General features: G+C 47.3%; 1 protein-coding gene across 3 annotated transcripts in view; it reads right to left on the bottom strand.

The window, feature by feature from the left end:
- The window catches only part of ZPBP2 (zona pellucida binding protein 2), a 161,843-nt gene that overhangs the window by 106,680 nt on the left and 32,001 nt on the right, over nucleotides 1-23,162 (bottom strand). For all 3 annotated transcript variants that reach the window (XM_077252370.1, XM_077252367.1, XM_077252368.1), the window contains one exon: nucleotides 17,098-17,316. In XM_077252370.1, the coding sequence (XP_077108485.1) occupies nucleotides 17,098-17,316 (219 nt within the window). The remainder of the gene's footprint in view (nucleotides 1-17,097; nucleotides 17,317-23,162) is intronic.

Below are 23,162 nucleotides of genomic sequence, written 5' to 3'. Positions count from 1 at the left end.
TGTGTGCTCGTGCTTGTAATTCCCCGGCGAATGAATGAAATGTAGGTCATTGACCTACATTTCCTTCAGTCGCGGTGATGCGCCCCCTGGTGGATGTCCTCATATGACCTGGAGCGTGGGAAAAAGTTCCCAGGCTGCAGTTCATGAGAACATCCAGCAGGGGCGCATCACCGCGACTCAATGTAAGTACAGATCCAGCTTTCCTTTCAGCACCCGGGGATTACAGGCACGAGCGAGTGGTTTATCGCAGCTCGTGCCTGTAATATTAGTTAACCCCTTCAGATGGATTACCTCGTTGGACGTGATAGGACATCAGAAGGTATGTATCTTGTGCGTTTATTATTTTGCCAAGCGAGGGCCTGGAAATGGATTGAGAGAGCAATAAATTATTAAAAAAACCGCTGTGTTTATTTCATTAAAATACTTTTAAATCATGTGTGTGTGTGTTTTATTAACCCTTTCATACAATTGGATTAATAATGGATAGGTGTCATAATTGACGCTTCTCCATTATTAATCTGGCTTAATGTCACCTTACAATAGCAAGGTGGCATTAACCCTTCATTACCCCATATCCCACCGCTACAGGGAGTGGGAAGAGAGTGGCCAAGTGCCAGAATAGGCGCATCTTCCAGATGTGCCTTTTCTGGGGTGGCTGGGGGCAGATGTTTTTAGCCACGGGGGGGCCAATAACCATGGACCCTCTCCTGGCTATTAATATCTGCCCTCAGTCACTGGCTTTACCATTCTGGCGGAGAAAATTGCGCGGGAGCCCACGCCAATTTTTTCCGCCATTTAACCCTTTATTTTACCAGCTACAGCGCTGAAATTTTGCACATACACACTACTAACATTAGTAGTGTGGAATATGCAAAAAAAAGGGGATATGAGATGGTTTACTATATGTAAACCATGTCTCATATCCTGTCGGGTTTGGGAAGGAGAAATGTAAAGCCGGCAATTGAATTACCGGATTTCACAGATATCGCCCTGAATTAAATCTAAATACAGAATATATATATATGTGTCTCAATGACATATATATATATACTGTATATATGTTTTCCCGAACATTTGAGCACATAAATCCATTAGATGTCGGTTTTGCAAGCCTGCGCGAAAATCTCGCAGTACGGATGCCATACGGATTACATACGGAGGATGCCATGCGCAAAATACGCTGACGCACCCTGACTACGGATCACTATTTTGGGAACATTTCTCCGTATTACGGCCGTAAAATACGGACCGTATTGTCTTACGCCGAGTGTGACGCCGGCCTTAGCCTAAGTTTTCTGGTGCAACGAAAGCCATAGCTGCTCATGAATTAGATGAGCTGTCAGAGTTGGGCGAACCTGCCCAAAGTCTCAACACTTTTGCTCATCTTCAAGTTTTTCAGACAGTTTTCTGGTTTAAAACTTTTGATGAATCAGGATCTTAGTTTCACAATCTGCTTGATAGTTTAGAAGAACCATATCTCCAACAGATTCACCAACAAGGTCAGTGCTCTTATTGAAAAAGTCACGGACCGTCCGTCACAGTTCAAGCTGCTCTGAGAGCCTCATTTGCATATGACTATGTACAGGACGGGAAGGAACATACCATTGGTGCAACCTGTGCGGACGCACAGGGGCCCAGGAGATGAGGGGCAACATTCAGTTCCAGAGCAGGTGGAATTGTGCATTTTTAATAATTTCTTTATTTATATAGCGCCAACATATTCTGCAGCGCTTTACAGGTTGCACACATTATCATCACTGTCCCTGATGGGGCTCACAATCTAATTCACTATCAGTGTGTCTTTGGAGTGTGGGAGGAAACCAGAGTACCCAGAGGAAACCCACGCAAACACGGGGAGAACATGCAAACTCCTTGCAGATGTTGTCCTTGGTGGGATTTGAACCCAGGACCCCAGCGCTGCAATGCTAACCACCGAGCCACCGTGCAGCCCACTCTGATGGACAGCAATGGCCCCATATATTGTTCTGGCACAGGGGCTCTCTTCTGTCTATGTCTGCTCCTCAATATAAAGAAGGTTTGTAGTGAAACTATCCAGTGAATTTTTAAATGGCTCGTCTTACTGCAAGACTCCCTAAAAGAACAGTGCCTACTTTGTGGAGGTTCTTGTACATTCTTCACAAGTGTCTATATAGTATGTGGCTGCTGAAAAAAAATTGGTAAAAATGAGATCTTGTGGGGCTCAGTGACTGCATGAAGGACACTGATGTAAAAGAAAGCCTGAATGCCCCACTGAGCAGGTGATACCTGTAATCTTAACCCCTTAGTAACAGAGCCAATTTGCTACTGACCAAGCCAATTTTTATAATTCTAACCACTGTCATTTTATGTGGTTATAGCTCTGGAAAGCTTTAACGGATCCCACTGATTCTGAGAATGTTTTCTTGCGACATATTGTACTTCATGTTAGTGGCAAAATTTCTTAAATATAACTTGTGTTTATTTATGAAAAAAATGGAAATATGGCGAACATTTTAAAAATTTAGCAATTTTCAAACTTTTAATTTTTATGCCCCTAAATCAGAAAGATATGTCACAAAAAATACTTAATAAATAACATTTCCCACATGTCTACTTTACATCAGCACAATTTTGGAAACAAATTTTTTTTGTTAGGAAATTATAAGGGTTAAAAATTGACCAGCGATTTCTCATTTTTACAACAAAATTTTCTTGTCCCTGGTGGCGCCCCTGTCCCCGTCACAGTGGTGTCTGCATGCAGTGTGTCATTCCGCTTCACTGCAAAAAGTTGGTCACTTGCGATTGATAATGACGCCCCCTTCTCCAAACGTCTGGACACCAACTGTGACTGAAACCCCACTCAGTTTTTCCTGACTGTACCTCAGGCCCCTGTAGTTGCAGCGTGGAGGAATTTATATACGGGGATGCTTGTGTAACAGTTGTCCATATACATATGGTTCCATTGATGGAGAAAGGGCATCATTAGCTCCCAGACAATTTTGACTGGGATGCCAATTGTCTGGGGTCAGTTTGGGGGGTTGATTTGGCAGTCCCTACCTTCATAAATTAGGAAGGTGGAAGTGTACCATGATGAGTTCTCACAAGTTTTGTACAATTTTATGCCGTATTTGGCTCGCTTGGAGGGAATAAATTGGCGGCATGACAGACGGCCCTTGTAACTCATCAAGGACTCGTCGACTGCCACATTTTTCTCTGGGGTATAGGAATGTAGAGGGGTATAGGAATGTAGAAATTAATTTTGGAGGAGGGAAATTAGGGGTCTCAATTTATTTAGCCGATCATAGTTGGGATCAGTTCTTAGGGAGGCTTGGGAATTGTCACTGAAGTGGAGGAATCTCATCAGGGCTTCATAACGGACTTGGGACCTGATGGCTGCAAATACAGGGGTGTAGTGGACAGCTTTTGTTGCCCAGTAGGAGCAGAGTGTGTTTTTTTTACTAAACCCATATTCAGGGTAAGGCCTAACATTTTTTTTATTTCGGGGACATTTGTAGGGATCCAGGAACGGGAATGAAAGGCAGTGCGTTTTTGGGAGATGTATTGTCGGACATATAAGTTTGTTTGGTGGGCGATTAATTCTAGGACTTCCGGGTTAATGAAAATGACGTATCGTTATACCACAGCGGTGGGGGGACTGCAGTACTTGGTCCTGCCTCTGAAGCTTCAGCAGTGACAACCGACTCCGCTACCATTGGGCTGTGGGATCCCGTGGAGGAAGAGTCGTCGACACTGCCTGAAAACTGCTCTACTTCAGAGGCAGATTCACTGCCGGAGCAAAGCAGGCTGAATGCTTGCTCTGCGCTGAACGTTCTGAGGGCCATTTATATATTTGCTTGCCTAATGAAAAACTAACCCTAATCTAACACTAGTACTTTTTTCCTGCTAACCCTAATCCTAATACGTGTAACCATAACCCTAGTACGTGTAATCCTAACCCTAACCGCAAAAAATATATAAAACAAAAAGTATTACAAAAATAGACACAGGGAAAACAGAGAACAGGGGTGGGTAATTGGACATTTTATGACGTTTTCGGATGCAGAAATTATTTTTAATAATTCTGACAAGGCAGTGCTTGAACTGTAGTCTTCTCTCCCAGAACAACTACAAGGAGAGAAGAGAGAGGTACAGCCCAAGTGCTGGGGTTTTTGATTACTGTGATAGGGTCTATCACAGTAATCAAAACCCAGCAGCCAATGAGAAAATTCTAATTGGTTGCCGGGTGCAGACAGGTAGATCATGATGGAAGCACTGCACATGTGCCCGCCACTTTCTTTCAGCCGGAGGAAGGAGGAGGGCCGGGGGGGGGGGGGGGGAACAACTGATCCGGTACCTAAGGGGGGCTCAGGGAACCCCATTTCTCTCCTCACTGATATGTCAGTTCATATCGGAGGAGAGAGGACAGGATTTTAAATCAGACTTTTTTTATGTGATCGCCGTTATTCGGTGATTACATGACTGGGGTTGGTAAAAACCGACACGAATGAAACATCATACTCACCCTCCTGGTGTCATCGCTGCATATCAGTCCCTTGCATCTCGGGCGCTGGCATCCCTCTTAGTGTCTTCCTTCCTGTGCTGAGCGGTCATGTGGTACCGCTCATTAAAGTAATGAATATGTACGCATCTCCACTCCCATAGGCGTGGAGTGCATATTCACTACTTTAATTAGCGGTATCACTGACTGCGCAGCACAGGAACAAGGAAGACAGGAAGCGAGATGCCGGCGCCAGAGATGCAGGGACTGATATGCAGCGCCAGGAAGGTGAGTAGGATTGGGGGAGAGTGAGCCATGCGATATTCACCTGTCCTCCGTTTCACCGCCACGCTGTGTCTTCCGGGTCCTCTGGCTGTGACGTTCAGGTCAGAGAGCGATATGACGTGGTTAGTGCGTGCCCTCTGCCTGAACAGTCACTGCAGAGAGCCAGCAACGCAATCACAGCATCAGCATTATATGGGGTATATTTTAATATGGAGCATCTTATGGAGCATCAATATCCTTTATGCAGCATTGTATGGGCATGTTTTAATATGGAGCATCTTATGGGGCCGTCATTAAAGGGAACCTGTCACCCCCAAAATCGAAGGTGAGCTAAGCCCACCGGCATCAGGGGCTTATCTACAGCATTCTGGAATGCTGTAGATAAGCCCCCAATGTATCCTGAAAGATGAGAAAAAGAGGTTAGATTATACTCACCCAGTGGCGGTCCCGATACGATGGGCGTCGCGGTCCGGGGCCTCCCATCTTCTTACTATGACATCCTCTTCTTGTCTTCACGCTGCGGCCCTGGCGCAGGCATACTTTGTCTGCCCTGTTGAGGACAGAGCAAAGTACTGCAGGCCTCTCTGACCTTTCCCGGCGCCTGTGCACTGCAGTACTTTGCTCTGCCCTCAACAGGGCAGACAAAGTACGCCTGCACCGGAGCCGCAGCGTGAAGACAAGAAGAGGACGTCATCGTAAGAAGATGGGAGGCCCTGAACCGTACCGCGACGCCTATCGGACTGGACCGCATCGGGACCGCCCCTGGGTGAGTATAATCTAACCTTTTTTTCTCATCTTTCAGGATACATTGGGGGCTTATCTACAGCATTACAGAATGCTGTAGATAAGCCCCTGATGCTGGTGGGCTTAGCTCACCTTCGATTTTGGGGGTGACAGGTTCCCTTTAACCTTTGTGCAGCATTATATGGGGCATATTTTAATATGGAACATCTTATGAGGCCATCATTACCCTTTGTGCAGCATTATATGGGGCATATTTTAATATGGAGCATCTTCTGGGGCCATCATTAACCTTTATGGAGCATTCTATGGGGCATATTTTAATATGGAGCATCTTATGGGTCCATCATTATCCTTTTTGCAGCATTATATGGGGCATATTTTAATATGGAGCATCTTATAGGGCCATCATTAACCTTTGTGCAGCATTATATGGGGCATATTTTTCTATGGAGCATCTTATGGGGCCCATCATGAACTTTATGGAGCATCTTATGGGGCCCATCATGAACTTTATGGAGCATCATATGGGGCGTATTTTGTTTGGAGCATCTTATGGGGCTCCTGATTCAATATGGATATTCAAAAACATTTAACCTACTGATGTATCAATTAATTTTACTTTTATTGGTACCGGTATCTATTTTTATTTTTGAAATTTATCAGTAGCTGCTGCATTTCCCACCCCAGGCTTATACTCGAGTCAATAAGTTTTCCCAGTTTTTTGTGGCAAAATTAGTTGCCTTGGGTCGGCTTATACTTGTGTATATACAGTATTTCTCAGCGCTGTTAAAAAGCGGCACTGAGGGATAAGTACCCTTAACAGCTGCCTTTAAAAGCCGTATCGGCTGTCGTTAAGGGGTTAAGAAAACAGTGTTGTCATTATTACATGTGTATGCCTTGGGATGTGAGTTAGTTGGGTCTCAGCAGTCAGTGCCTGGACAGGACATGTCTTCCAGAGCTAAAAAAAACCAACATGGAGATATGAAGAGCTCCATATATTATAATGAACACATGAGAAACATTCCAAGTTATTATATTGTACATGAGAAGCGGACGTCTGAATGAGGCATAAGAATTTTTTTTCCCAAAGATCAGTTCGAGAAATCAGAATAGCAATCCTCTCACAAGACGACCCCAGGTTTTACCATTAATTTTCCCTTAATATGAAAACAGCATGAGCTCCCAGCATGACTGACTAGAGACTGATCAAGAGTAAAATTATATTAGCTGAGTTTTGAGTAGGAAATGTTTCATGTATAAGAAGGAATAAAAGAGCTTGAGGACATATGACCTGATATTCAAATATGTAGAGACAGCGAGTTCTGCTTACATATTACCACGAAGCTCCTCTACCTTCATTTCCAAGACACAGCTGTAATCTATAATATAACGCTGGGAGCGTCACTCTGTCCGAAGCCTCTATAGACTGCGCAAGCGCAAGCGCCGGCGCAGTCCGGACCGCACAGAGCGACGCTCCCAGGAGATCGCGGTATGCGTAAGCGCTGAACGCACACCGCGATCTCCACCGGACAAGCAGGGACGAGCCAGGAGGCGGAGGGTGAGTATATACTTACCTGACCCGTTCCACCGACGCGCTTCCGGGCCGTGACTGTCCCCCCTGCTCCCGGAATCGGCGCCGGCGCCATTTTCTTGAAGACACATTGCAGTGTCTTCAAGAAAATGGCGCCGGAAAGCGCGGACTGCGCAGGCGCCGACTCCGGGAGCAGGACCAAGAAAATGGCCGCACCCAGCACAGCCGCCGCGCCCAGCACAGCCACGCACAGTCGCCCACAGCAACGCACAGCCGCCCAGAGCCACGCACAGCCGCCCAGAGCCACGCACAGCCGCACCCAGCACAGCTGCCCACAGCCACCCATAGCCACGCACAACCGCCGCACCCAGCACAGCCGCCCACAGCCACGCACAGCCGCCCACAGCCACGCACAGCCGCCCACAGCCACGCACAGCCGCCGCACCCAGCACAGCCATGCACAGCCGCCACAGCCATGCACAGCCGCCTACAGCCACGCACAGCCGCCGCACCCAGCACAGCCGCCGCACCCAGCACAGCCGCCCACAGCCATGTACAGCCGCCCACAGCCACGCACAGCCGCCGCACCCAGCACAGCCGCCCACAGCCGCCGCACCCAGCACAGCCGCCGCACCCAGCACAGCCGCCGCACCCAGCACATCCGCCGCACCCAGCACAGCCGCCGCACCCAGCACAGCCACGCACAGCCGCCACAGCCACGCACAGCCTCCGCACCCAGCACAGCCACGCACAGCCGCCTACAGCCACGGACAGCCGCCGCACCCAGCACAGCCACCGCACCCAGCACAGCCATGCACAGCCGCCACAGCCACGCACAGCCGCCTACAGCCACGCACAGCCGCCGCACCCAGCACAGCCGCCCACAGCCACGCACAGCCGCCCACAGCCACGGACAGCCGCCGCACCCAGCACAGCCGCCGCACCCAGCACAGCCGCCCACAGCCGCCGCACCCAGCACAGCCGCCCACAGCCGCCGCACCCAGCACAGCCGCCCACAGCCACGCACAACCGCTGCACCCAGCACAGCCACCCACAGCCGCCGCACCCAGCACAGCCGCCGCACCCAGCACAGCCGCCGCACCCAGCACATCCGCCGCACCCAGCACAGCCGCCGCACCCAGCACAGCCGCCACAGCCACGCACAGCCTCCGCACCCAGCACAGCCGCCCACAGCCACGCACAGCCGCCTACAGCCACGCACAGCCGCCTACAGCCACGGACAGCCGCCGCACCCAGCACAGCCACCGCACCCAGCACAGCCGCCGCACCCAGCACAGCCACGCACAGCCGCCGCACCCAGCACAGCCTCCCACAGCCACGCACAGCCGCTGCACCCAGCACAGCCACCGCACCCAGCACAGCCGTCCACAGCTGCCGCACCCAGCACAGCCGCCGCACCCAGCACAGCCGCCCACAGCCATGTACAGCCGCCCACAGCCACGCACAGCCGCCGCACCCAGCACAGCCGCCCACAGCCGCCGCACCCAGCACAGCCGCCGCACCCAGCACAGCCGCCGCACCCAGCACATCCGCCGCACCCAGCACAGCCGCCGCACCCAGCACAGCCACGCACAGCCGCCACAGCCACGCACAGCCTCCGCACCCAGCACAGCCACGCACAGCCGCCTACAGCCACGGACAGCCGCCGCACCCAGCACAGCCACCGCACCCAGCACATCCGCCGCACCCAGCACAGCCATGCACAGCCGCCACAGCCACGCACAGCCGCCTACAGCCACGCACAGCCGCCGCACCCAGCACAGCCACCCACAGCCACGCACAGCCGCCCACAGCCACGGACAGCCGCCGCACCCAGCACAGCCGCCGCACCCAGCACAGCCGCCCACAGCCGCCGCACCCAGCACAGCCGCCCACAGCCGCTGCACCCAGCACAGCCGCCCACAGCCACGCACAACCGCTGCACCCAGCACAGCCACCCACAGCCGCCGCACCCAGCACAGCCGCCGCACCCAGCACAGCCGCCGCACCCAGCACATCCGCCGCACCCAGCACAGCCGCCGCACCCAGCACAGCCACGCACAGCCGCCACAGCCACGCACAGCCTCCGCACCCAGCACAGCCGCCCACAGCCACGCACAGCCGCCCACAGCCACGCACAGCCGCCTACAGCCACGGACAGCCGCCGCACCCAGCACAGCCACCGCACCCAGCACAGCCGCCGCACCCAGCACAGCCGCCCACAGCCACGCACAGCCGCCGCACCCAGCACAGCCTCCCACAGCCACGCACAGCCGCTGCACCCAGCACAGCCACCGCACCCAGCACAGCCGTCCACAGCTGCCGCACCCAGCACAGCCGCCCGCACCCAGCACAGCCACGTCACATACAGCCGCCTGCACTCAGCACAGCCACATACAGCCGCCCGCACTCAGCACAGCCGCCCGCACTCAGCACAGCCGCCCGCACTCAGCACAGCCGCCCGCACTGATGGGGGCGCAGGATGGAGCAGCACGTGATAGGATGGGGGCGCAGGATGGGAGCACATGACAGGATGGGGATGAGGATGGAGCAGCACATGACACGATGGAGCAGCACATGACACGGTGGAGTGGAACATGACAGGATGGGGGCGCAGGATGGAGCAGCACATGACACGGTGGAGCAGCACATGACAGGATGGGGGCGCAGGATGGAGCAGCACATGACACGGTGGAGCAGCACATGACAGGATGGGGATGCAGGATGGAGCAGCACATGACACGGTGGAGCAGCACATGACAGGATGGGGGCGCAGGATGGAGCAGCACATGACACGGTGGAGCAGCACATGACAGGATGGGGGCGCAGGATGGCGCAGCATATGACAGGATGGGAGCAGCACATACCAGGATGGAGACCATATTCCAATATAAATGCTCGCCACCCGGGCGTAGAACGGGTTCAATAGCTAGTCCAATATATAAAGCTGAATGTGTGTATGTGTGTATGTCCGGGATTGGCATCTGAACCGTCGCAGCTACAGCCACAAAATTTTGCAGTCACACGTCTGGACCCCGAGAGCGTCATAGGCTATGTTGTGAGGCGAAATTTTAACCCCACGCTTTCCAATTCACCAAACAATTTTGCCCCTATCTACATAATGGGGAAAAAGTGAAAGGAAAAGTGTTGGAGGCGTCTCAGCTACAGGCACAAAATTTTGCACAGTCACACGTCTGGACCCCGAGAGTGTCAAAGCTATGTTGTGAGGTGAAATTTTAACCCAGCGCTTTTCAATTCACCAAACAATTGGTGGAAAAATTGCCACATGCACAAAAGTTGCAACACATGCAAAAGTTGCCTCACACAAAACTTGCACATACTCAAAAGGCACCACACATAAAACTCGCCACGCGCAAAACTCGCCATGCACAAAACTTGCTGCACACAACTTGCTACACTAACCTGTCACATGCAACTCAACACACAAAAAGTTGCTACACGCATGTCGCCACACAAAACTCATCTCACAAAAGTCGCTACATGCATGTCGCCACACGCAACTCAACACACACAACTTGACACACAAAACTCGCCCTAAAACACACACAAGTCTGGTATTATCCTTCAAAAATAAAAATCTGATTAATAAGCAGACAAACTACAAGAGCAACAAATGTACCATATAGGAATCCGGCAGCTGTCAGTCACATGACCAGTCTATTATGTGTATGTGTGAGCGAATATATACTGCCAGGGGGGAGGGCTTCCTGTTTGCTGGGGATTTATCAGGCTGCCAATTTAGCTTATAAATACTGAGGTAAAAATACTGACCAAATAACGTGTGAACGAGGTCTAATACAGGAGGAGATGACATACAGATATATACTATTTACAGGGGAGATGACACACAGGTATATACTAGATACAGGAGGAGATGACACACAGATATATACTATATACAGGAGAGATGACACACAGGTATATACTATATAGAGGAGGAGATTACATACAGGTACATACTAAAATACAGGAGGAGATGACATACAGGTATATACTATATACAGGAGGAGATGACACACAGGTATATACAATATACAGGAGCAGATTACCTACAGGTATATAGTATATACAGGAGGAGATGACATACAGGTATATGCTATGTATAGGAGGAGATGACATACAGGTATATACTATATACAGGAGGAGATGACACACAGATATATACTATATATAGGTGAGATGACACACAGGTATATACTATATACAGGAGGAGATGACATACAGGTATATACTATATATAGGAGGAGATGACATACAGGTATATACTATATACAGGGGAGATGACACAGCAGGTATATACTATATACAGGGGAGATGACATACAGGTGTATACTATATATAAGGGAGATGACAAACATGTATATACTGAGGTGAAAATGAGAGGTGTGAGGTGAAAATGAAAAGGTGTGAGTGCAAAATGAGAGGAGTGAGGGAAAATAGTGGAGTGATCGGAAAATGACAGATGTGAGGTCGAAATGACAAGTGTTAGGGGGGAATGAGAGGAGTGAGGGGGAAAATGAGAGGTGTGAGGGGGAAAATGAGAGGTGTGAGGGAGAAAATGAGAGATTTGAGGGGGAAAATGAAAGATGTGATGGGGAAAATGAGAGGCGTGATGGGAAAATAAGAGAAGTGAGGTGCTATAACTAACCACAGATATTTACTATGCCCAGGCAACGCCGGGCTCTTCAGCTAGTTTATTATAAATGTGATTTAGGATGTTCTATTGAAAGCCAGGAATAAAAAATAACCTATAAATGCGGAATGAAAAATGACTTGTGTAGGCCATGATGTTTGCTGAACAATAACACTGCTTCCCTCAGCAGTAACCATCACAAGTATATAGCAAGCAGTCACAGTATAATATTATGGTTTCTGGGGTAATTACTTAATATGTTATAAAACCTGAATTTAATGTGTCTTTTCTTCACTGCAAACCAACTCTTTTTGGATACCAAATTTTCTCCAGTCTTCAGTCTATAAAGTATTCCATAAGGAACAGAAGTAGTTATACTGTATACACGGTAGATATCTGTCAGTAAACAACCATGGAATCATGCAGAGATCCCTCTGCTGACAACAATTTGTCAGGGAACAGCCAGGGGATCACGCAGAGATCCTATCGCTGGCAGATCCCACCCCTGCCACCAGTTTGTCAGGAAACAGCTAGGGATTAAAGCAGGGATTCCACCGCTAAAAGTTGACCAGCGATATCTAACTTTTACAACAAACTTTACAAAACTATTTATTTACGGGACCACATCACATTTCAAGTGAATTTGAGGGGTCTATATGATAGAAAATACCCCAAAGTGTCACCATTCTAAAACTGCGCCCCTCAAGGTGCTTAAAATCACATTTAAGAAGCATGTTAACCCTTCGGGTGCTTCACAAGACTTAATGGAACGTGGAAGAAAAAATAAGCATTTAACTTTTTTCACAAAAAATGTTCCTTTAGACCAAATTTTTTTTACTTTCACAAGCATAACAGGAGAAAATGGATCACAAAATTCATTGTGCAATTTCTCCTGAGTATGCCAATACCCCATATTTGGGGAAACCCATAGTTTAGCTGGACTGGTTTGAGGGTGCCATGTCACATTGGCAGTGCCTCTGAGGTGCCAGACCAGCTGTACCACCCATAAGTGGACGCCATGTTGTGTTTGGAGAGCCTCTGATGTGCCAAAACAGAGGAAATGCCCCACAAATGACCCCATTTTGCAAAATACACCCCTCAAGGATTTTATCCAAGGGAATAATTAGGATTTTGGACCCACAGGTACAGCACAGAATTTGATAACATTATCAACCATATTATTAAGTATAATAGAAACTGGTCACCATTTCTGTATTTATCACCCACTCCTGGTTGTGACTTACAGATGCTGAGGTAAAATACTGACCAAATACTTGCATCCTTACCAAGCTGTGGCTACAACTAGTGGAATGGATTAGAGAAAGACACAAATATGAATAGATTACCTCTTATTAACAAAGCATTAAGTGATGATAAATGACTAGACTATCCGTCCAGAAGGAGTTTATAATACACAGAACAAACCCATCACCTGTGTTATATTACCATGTAAATTACAAGATAACTAGTGAATGAGCGCCATCTATGGGTGCATATATACATTTCACATCTATTTTATCTGGGGTTTACTGAGGACAGGTCATAAAACTGCATAAAGCCACCAGTAAATGTAAGCTCCTGGGGGTTTTTGTCAAGCTGTTACAAATTTTACTTCTTAATTATATATTACTCAATACAGTCACCATTACAGTTCTCCCAGGTATTGTAAGGCCAGAATTCTGCAAGCTTTCTTTTCTGCAACAATAAATGGTCTTGCAGCCATTTTTAAGAGAAAAGTACATTCCCATCCTGGGAAAATTGAATGAAAATCCCTGTTTGAGATTTAATGATGATCAGACTAGTTGTCACCCAGCGTTCCGAAACATAAAGGACCTGACAAGTCCCCCCCACAAGCATATAAAATTTCATCCACAAAAGTGGGATGATTTTTTTCTTAGTTGTCAACCATATCCAATATGATTTTTTTTCACAGCAACTATTAACCAGATGCTATATTGTACCTCCATATGGTATCCCATTATTTTATGCACCCATAGACTTGAATGGTAGAGTGTCATCGACTTATGAAAAAAACGAGCGCATGCTGCAATTATTTTCACACACTAATTGAGTCAGTGAAAAAAAATATCCATCTGTACTATCCCATTGAATAACATTGGTCCGAGTGCTGCCTGTTTTGTTTTTTTCATGGGCAGGGCAGCACTCAGACCAAAAATACGAGCCCTGGGGGTGAGTTCTGGCATTGAATGGAGCCTGGAACAATGATATTTTTTGAGCAAAATCCAAGAGCAAAAGACCCTGAATGACTCTGTATAAACCCAGAGCCCTAGAAACTAGTGATGAGCGAGCGTGCTCGGATAAGGTATTATGCAAGCACACTTGTGTCCTTATTGAGTATTTTCGGCGTTCTCAAAAAAATGCTTGGGTCATCGTGGCTTTGTGTTTCGTGGCTGTTCAACAGCAGCAACACATGCAGGGATTTCCTAACAAACAGCTAATCGCTGCATGTCTTGCTGCTGTTGATCAGCCACAAGACACAAAGCCGCAGTGACTCAACCATTATTTTCGAGCACTCCAAAAATACTCGATTAGGACACGAGCATGCTCAGCTAACACCTTATCCGAGCACACTCACTCATCACTACTAGAAACCTATTACACTGACTACAGCTTATTACAACAGTCACGAGCATAGGGAATAATAAAGAAAACAATTTATGCTCTTTAAAATATTTGTACCGAAATGCCCAAAACAGACAACAGAATTAATTTACAAATATTACTCATATCAACAGAAAAATGTATAAGAAAAACACACTATATGGACAAAAGCATTGGCACATGTCTTAAGTAGTGATGAGCGAATACACTCGTTACTCGAGATTTCTCGAGCACGCTCGGGGGTCCTCCGAGTATTTTTTAGTGCTTGGAGTTTTAGTTTTTCTTGCCGCAGCTGAATGATTTACATCTGTTAGCCAGCATAAGTACATGTGTTGGTTGCCTGGTTGCTAGGGAATCCCCACATGTACTTATGCTGGCTAACAGATGTAAATCATTCAGCTGCGGCAATAAAAACTAAATCTCCGAGCAGTAAAAAATACTCGGAGGACCCCCGAGCATGCTCAAGAAATTTCGAGTAACGAGTATATTCACTCATCACTACACTTAAGCATTACATTTAGGCTATGTGCACACTTTGCGGATTTTGCTGCGGATCCGCAGCGGATTTGACCGCTGCGGATCCGCAGCAGTTTCCCATGAGTTTACAGTACATTGTAAACCTATGGGAAACAAAAAACGCTGTGCACATGCTGTGGAAAAAAACGTGCGGAAACGCAGCGGATTACATTCCGCAGCATGTCACTTCTTTTCTGCGGATTTTCACCTGCTCCAATAGGAAAATGCAGATGAAAAACCGCAGAAGAATCCGCAGTAAAAACCGCAATAAATCCGCAGTAAAAACCGCGACGGGTTTTCACTGCGGATTTTGGAATTCCGCTGTGGAAAAATCCGCAGTGGAATCCGCAAAGTGTGCACATAGCCTCAGGGTTTTCATTCAGTCCCTTTGTCACAGGAGTATAACATCTGCCCCTCATCATGCAGTAAGCCTTTATTATCATTTGTGAAAGAACGGCTCATTCTAAAGAGCGCACAGATACACGCACGGTCCTGTAAGGGCACATTCCCACCATGAGCTTTTGGTGCATTTTTGATGCTGTGTATGTTTGCTGCGTCAAAATGGCAGCATCTTACAGGTCCAGCAAAGTGGATGGGATTTATAGAAATCTCCTGCCCACTGTGCTTTTTATTTACTCATCACAAACTAACCTGCGGTGCATTTATTAAATCTGCAACCTGTAATTTTCTCTTGCAAATACGCTAAGTTTTCTGTGCGGATTTTCGCAAAGACTTGCATTAGATGTGGAAAATCCACAGGTAAAAAAAGTACATGTGGTTTTTAATGCGTTTCCAGGCAAAACACATCAACGACAAATGTAATCCACACATGACTGTATCAATAAAGTTTTGTCAAGGCCAAATACCGGGAAGAATTAAAAACAAAGCACACCAAAAAGAGACAAAAAGTGAGCGTCAAAAACACATTTAAAAAATGCAATGAAAATCCGCAAGTAACCTAATTGAAATAATAAGTGTAGAAATGGTTCCGGAATTTCTTCAGCGTCAATAACTCACCAAAAGCTTATTGTGGGAATGTAGCCCTAAGGGTACGTGTCCACGATCAGGATGGCCGGCGGTATCGTCGGAGCGGCAAACCCGCTCGGCGCTAAGCCCCGCCCCCTTCTGGGACGCGATGATGCCGGATGTGTTCACTGCACACATCCGGGATCATCGCACCCCACGCATAGGGCCCTGTGTTATTCCTTGCGGCGGCGCAGCTTCGCCGCAAGGAACACGGACATGCTGCGATCTTAAAAGACGCGCAGCATGTCCGGAGTCGCAGGGCCGACGGATGCCTGTTAACACGCATAGTGGAGACGGGATTTCATAAAATCCCCTCCACTATGCTGGAACATCTGGAGGCTGCAGATTCAACGCGGCGGCTCCACGCAGCGTTCAATCCGCTGCTATTCCCTAAGGGTATGTGCACACGTTGCGGAATGGTGTGGGGGGTTTTCCGCACTGATTTTGGTAAATCCGCACTGCAGAATTTCCGCAGATTTACTGTGTTTTTTCCGCGGTTTTTGTGCGGATTCCACCTGCAGTTTTACACCTGCGGATTTCTATTATGGAGCAGGTATAAACCACTGCGGAATCTGCACAAAGATTTGACATGCAGCATGTGCACTGTGGATTTTGTTTTCCATAGGTTTACATGGTACTGTAAACTCATGGAAAACTGCTGCGAATCCGCAGCGGCCCCGCAGCAAAATCTACAGCGTGTGCACATACCCTAAATGCTCCTATAGGTGTATCATGTAGCCGTCTGATTGCTTTTGTCCACATAGAATGCCTTATTTTTTTACCCAGGACAATGGTTTATGATTTGCAATACATAATAAGATTACTGGTATTTAATATTTTCAGAATTATTCCCATTGATATTTCACCTTTTGAGCACTGATGAACAGGTGGAATATATAAAAGGATGGTAAATCCTGGGGGCAATATTTATGCATAACTGATTTTATAAAGCAATAAAGCTAGCTGGTGTAGGTCTGAGTCATTGTCAGGTCTGTACTACACCAACATAAATCCCTATATTCAATTCTGACCTTATTGTAAATTCTTTTAAAGAAAACAATTTGTTCACATAGCTAATTATTCTATAATTAATAGCATTACGGAAAGCTCTATGCTGCCATAAGTCGCTGCCAATCCCACAGATCATTGCGGAGCTCATGATACAGAGGACACTTGGTTATGATTGCTATGTTTCAATTAAACAAGCAGTATTTAATTTTCCATCTCCCACTTGACATTTACCTTTAAAGCTTATAAAGAGCACGTTCTGCATGGAGTGCTTCGGGGCTTTGATGGAATGACATTTGTGAAACATGCTTTCCAGGTCACAGTTCAGTCCTGTGATGACTTCTTTGACGATCTCAAAAAGAGTCACGACAAACCTGTCATTGATTAGATCATTGCAGGGCTTGGCCATGTAGCGCAAGTCTATTTGGTACACGTAGTCTGGATCATGGTAAGCTAGAAAGATAAGAACAACATAAGCTTACATATACAGAGGAGGCATTCTTCAAGGCCCGTTACAAAAAAAACTGTGGAATGTTTGCTCTTGCCATCATGGTAATCCTCAGCCACCAGATCATCTTATGTATATAAAGATATATAAAAAATAAATCCCTCTTCAAAGGCGTTTCCAGTAGTTTGATATTGATGACCCATCTTTAGGAAAGGTCATCCGTATCAGATCGGTGACCATCTGTCACCTCCACTGATGAGCTGATTGCAGTCATTTGTACACAGTGTACACAGCACAGCTCTGCAGATGTGTTCCCAGGTGCCGTAGCTCAGCATCTATTGATGTAAATGGGAGCTGAGCTGCTAAACCCCATAGGCCCACAATATGAATATGGGCTAATACTCACTACATGCAGCCGCACGCTCCGCTCCTGAATGCCGGGTATTAACATGCGAGACTCATCCGAGTTTCTCGCAACTGAGTATGAGCCCTAAGCTGGAAAACCCAGGGGTGGACTTATATTTAGTGCAAGCTGTTCATTCGCACAAGGACCCAAGGATAAGGGGGCCCATTTTCATCTCCAGAGCAGGTGGGATTGTGCATTATGATGAACTATTCGACTGAAAAGAGCCTATATACTGTTCTTGCACAGGAGCCTCTTCTGTCTGTGTGCACCAGTGTAAAAATCCCTTTATAGTTACCAGTACACTGATACAATGGAACTTATAACTACTTTAAACACTTTTACTTCACAATCTAAAGTCAATTTAAATGAAATTCTTGGCCAAATTGTTAAAGAGTAAAGTTGCTCATATATTTTAGATATTTATAAAGGCCCCCACATGCTCAGTTCAGCTGAAAATAAATGTATTTTCAATGATAGAGTGGAGAAAGCTAAGACCAGACATCTCTGATGGCAGCTTAAAGGGAATCTGTCACCTAATTTTTCGCATATAAGCTGCGGCCACCGCCATTAGGGGCTTATTTACAGCATTCTGTAATGCTGTAGATAAGCCTCCAATGTAACCTGAAAGATAAGAAAAACAAGTTAGGTTATACTCACCCAGAGGCGGTCCAGGTCCGATGGGTGTCGCAGGTCCGATGGGTGTCGCAGGTCCGGGTCTGGTGCCTCCCATTTTCATACGATGTTGTCATCCTCCTTGCTTCGTGTCTCGGCTCATGCACAGGCGTACTGATTTTCCCTGTTAAGGGCAGAGTAAAGCACTGCAGTGTGCAGGCGCTGGGCCTCTCTGAGCTTTCCCGGTGCCTGCACACTGTAGTACTTCGATCTGCCCTCAACAGGGCAAAGAATTACGTCTGCGCATGAGCCACGACAGAAGCAAGGAACAGGACGTCATCGCATGAAGATGGGAGGCACTGGACCCGGACCTGCGAAGCCCTTCGGACCAGGACCGCCCCTGGGTGAGTATAATCTAACTTGCTTTTCCTATCTTTCAGGTTACATCGGGGGCTTATTTACAGCATTACAGAATGCTGTAGATAAGCCCCTAATGGAGGTGGCCTTAGCTTATAGGCGAAAAATGAGGTGACAGATTCCCTTTAACTTCAACAACAATAAATATATTGGGCATTGTAATTCAACAAGCCTGACTCTTCTCGCTCCGGAGAGAAACCTTTCATACATTTCTTATACAGTATGTCTCCCTGTGATTAAGTACATTTTGTATATTGTACTACAAAAGCACATTATGCCGCAGTTCAAAAGATAGGGCTTTTCTGAACATCATGTTTACACATGCACTGGAGCACTTTATACACATTTATGCAAACTACAAAGGAGCAGCTATGGTTACATCTAAAGCTAAGTATATATATATTTTAGTATGTACTCATGAAAAACCTACAGTTGTGTGAAAAAGTGTTTGCCCCCTTCCTGACTTCTTATTCTTTTGCATGCTTGTCACACTTAAATGTTAGTTAAATATTTGACAAAGATAACACAAATAAACACAAAATGCAGTTTATAAATGAAGGTCTTTATTATTAAGATAAAAAGAAATCCAAACCTGCAGGGCCCTGTGTGAAAAAGTGATTGTCCTCTAAACTTAATAACTGGTTGGGTCACCCTTAGCAACAACAGCAATTAAGTGTTTGTGATAATTGCCAATAAGACTTTCACAAAGCTAAAAGAAGTTTTGGCCCACTCATCTTTGCAGAATTGTTGTAATTCAGCCACATTGGAGGGTTTTCGATCATGAACCTCCTTTTTAAGGTCATGCCACAGCATCTCAATCAGATAAATATCTGGACTTTGACTAGGCCACTTCAAAGTCTTTATTTTGCTTTTTCTTAAGCCATTCAAAGATGGACTTGCTGGTCTGTTTTGGATCATTGTACTGGTGCATAATCCAAGTGCACTTCAGCTTGAGGTCAGGAACACATGGCCGGAAATTCTCCTTTGGGATTTTTGAGTAGACAGCAGAATTCATGCTTACATTTACCACAGCAAGTCTTCCGGGTCCTGAAGCAGCAAAACAGCCCCAGTCCATCACACTACGACCACTATATTTTACTGTTGGTATGATGTTCCTTTTCTGGAATGCTGTGTTACTTCTATGTCAGATGTCATGGGACATACACCTTCCAAAAAGTTCAACTTTTGTCTCTTCAGTCCATAGAGTATTCTCCCACAAGTCTTGGGGATCATCAAGATGTTTTCTGGCAAAGCTGAGATGAACCTTTATGTTCTTATTGCTCAGCAGTCATTTTCATCTTAGAACTCTGTCATGTAGGCCATTTTTGCCCAGTGTCTTTCTTATGATGGAGTCATGAACACTGACCTTAACTATATGGTGAAATTAAGAATATTAAAATACTTTTTTCTGGCTGTGTCTTTTTTTTAACCCTTTCACAACTATAGGATTAGTAATGGAAAGGCGTCTTATTGACGCCTCTCCATTACTAACCGGGCTTAATGTCACCTTACATTAGCAAGGTGACATTAACCCCTTATTACCCCATATCCCACCGCTACAGGGGAGTGGGAAGAGAGGGGCTAAGTGCCGGAATTGGCACATCTTTCAGGTGTGCCATTTCTGGGGCGGCTGGTATTTGTAGCTGGGGGGGGCAATAACCATGGCCCCTCTCTAGGCTATGAATATCAGCCCGCAGCTCTCTGCATAGCCTTTCTGGCTATAAAATATAGGGGGACCCCACGTCATTTTTGGGGGGATCCCTCTAATTTACCGTATTTTTTGCTTTATAAGACGCACCTGATTATAAGACGCACCCCCAAATTTGGTGAAAAAAATTATTTTTTATGTTAAATGGGGGTCTGTCTTATAATACCAGTGTCCGTCTTACAAATCATATGTCCCTCATCCTGGTATCTATATAACCCCCATACTTGTGCTGGCACATGCCCCCCTGCTGTCAGGCACATGCCCCCCTGGTCACTATATGCCCCCCTGTGCTGCTGGCAAACACATGCCCTTCTGGGTCACTATATGCCCCACTGTGCTGCTGGCAGGCACATGCCCCCCTGGGTCACTATATGCCCCCCTGTGCTGGCAGGCACATGCCCCCCTGGTCACAATATGTCCCCTTGTGCTGCTGGCAGGGACATGCCCCCCTATGCTGCTGACAGGCACATGCCCCCCCTGGTCACAATATGCCCCCCCTGTTTGCAGGCAGGTACAGCCCCCCGGTTACTATATGTCACCCAGTGCTGCTGGCAGGTACAGGCCCCCCCAGTTACTATATGCCCCTCTGTGCTGCTGAAAGACACATGCCCCCCTTTGCTGCTGGCAGACACATGCCCCCTTGTGCTGCTGGCAGACACATGCCCCCTCCTGTGCTGCTGGCAGACACATGCCCCCTCCTGTGCTGCTGGCAGACACATGCCCCCCCGTGTGCTGCTGGCGGACACATGCCCCCCTGTGCTGCTGGCAGACACATGCCCCCTCATGCTCCTGGCAGATGCATGCTCCCCCAAGCGCAACAAAGGAGCTGTGAGCAGGGAGCCATCATCGGAAGGTGAGTTAAATATTTGTTATTTTATCATGTGTCTGCCAGCAGCACAGGGGGGGGGCATGTGTCTGCCAGCAGCACAGGGGGGGGCATGTAAGAGTGACCGGGGGGCCCTATCCATGATGGGAGGAGGGGGAGTGCAGGCACATGTAATATTTGCTGCTCCCCTGTGATTCAACTGACGCAGCTTCAGCACCAAGGTGATGGACAGCGGGTGCAGTGAATATTACATGAGGCTAATGAGCGGGAGCACAGGACCTTCTGCTTTCTCTGCAGACCGCAGCCAGCCCACTCCAGCCCCCTGACACCAATTCAGAACCGCCCCCCCCCCCCTCCTCTACAGCACAGCACATCAGACAGATTCGGATTATAAGACGCACCCCCCACTTTCCCCCAAAATTTGAGGGAACAAAAGTGCGTCTTATAATCCGAAAAATATGGTAATAGCCAGTAAAGGCTATGCAGACAGCTGCAGGCTGATATTCATAGCCTAGAGAGGGGCCATGGGTATTACCCCCTTCCCAGGCTACAAATATTGGCCCCCGGCCGTCGGCTTTCCCCCTCTGGCGCAGAAAATTGCGCGGGAGCCCACGCCATTTTTTTCCCGTTTTTTTTTTTTTTAATTAAACATTCATTAATAAACATCGGCCCTGCTATTACATATCTACTACATGGTGGCCCGATTCTAATGCATCAGGTATTCGAGAATATGTATGTAGTTTATTTACGAAGCGGTATTTAAATCCCGCTGCAATATCATACAACCGGGTGCGACCAATCAGTGAAGCGTGGTTTTAATCCTGTGCCAATTCACGGCTCAACTGCGCCTGTTGCTGATTGGTCGCGGGCGGCTGGCACGACCAATCAGCGACTCGGGATTACAGACAAACAGACCCTTAGATGATTATATATATAGATGGATAATGTATCTATAGATATATGTCATGATTCTCAATGGCGAGAGAACATAGCCCAGCATATATAAGAACTAGCTCTTGGAAGATGGAAACTATACTGACCATGAACTAAACCTGCCGCACAACTAGAAGTGGCCGGGTAGCATGCCTACGTTTTTTTATCCCTAGATGCCCAGCGCCAGCCGTAGAACTACCTAATCCTAGCAGAGGAAAAGACAGTCCTGGCTCACCTCTAGAGAAATTTTCCCAAAAGGCAGATAGAGGCCCCCACATATATTGGCGGTGATTTTAGATGAAAAGACAAACGTAGTATGAAAATAGGTTTTAGCAAAATCGAGGTCCGCTTACTAGATAGCAGGAAGACAGAAAGGGCACTTTCATGGTCAGCAGAAAACCCTATCAAAACACCATCCAGAAATTACTTTAAGACTCTAGCATTAACTCATAACACCAGAGTGGCAATTTCCGATCACAAGAGCTTTCCAGACACAGTAACGAAACAGCAGCTGTGAACAGGAACAAAATGCAAAAACACACAAGGACAAAAGTCCAACTTAGCTGGGGGTTGTCTAGTAGCAGGAACAAGCACAGAAGGCTTCTGATTACATTGTTGACCGGCATGAAACTGACAGAGGAGCAAGGTTATATAGCGACTCCCACATCCTGATAGGAGCAGGTGAACAGAGGGGATGATGCACACAAGTTCAATTCCACAAGTGGCCACCGGGGGAGCCCAGAATCCAATTTCACAACAGTACCCCCCCCTCAAGGAGGGGGCACCGAACCCTCACCAGAACCACCAGGGCGATCAGGATGAGCCCTATGAAAGGCACGGACAAGATCGGAGGCATGAACATCAGAGGCAGTGACCCAAGAATTATCCTCCTGACCGTATCCCTTCCATTTGACCAGATACTGGAGTTTCCGTCTGGAAACACGAGAGT

The sequence above is a fragment of the Ranitomeya variabilis genome, chromosome 4, assembly GCF_051348905.1.
Source record: "Ranitomeya variabilis isolate aRanVar5 chromosome 4, aRanVar5.hap1, whole genome shotgun sequence".
NCBI lineage: Eukaryota > Metazoa > Chordata > Amphibia > Anura > Dendrobatidae > Ranitomeya > Ranitomeya variabilis.
Note: the sequence above shows the minus strand (reverse complement) of the source record. Positions and strands in the feature narration are given on the sequence as shown.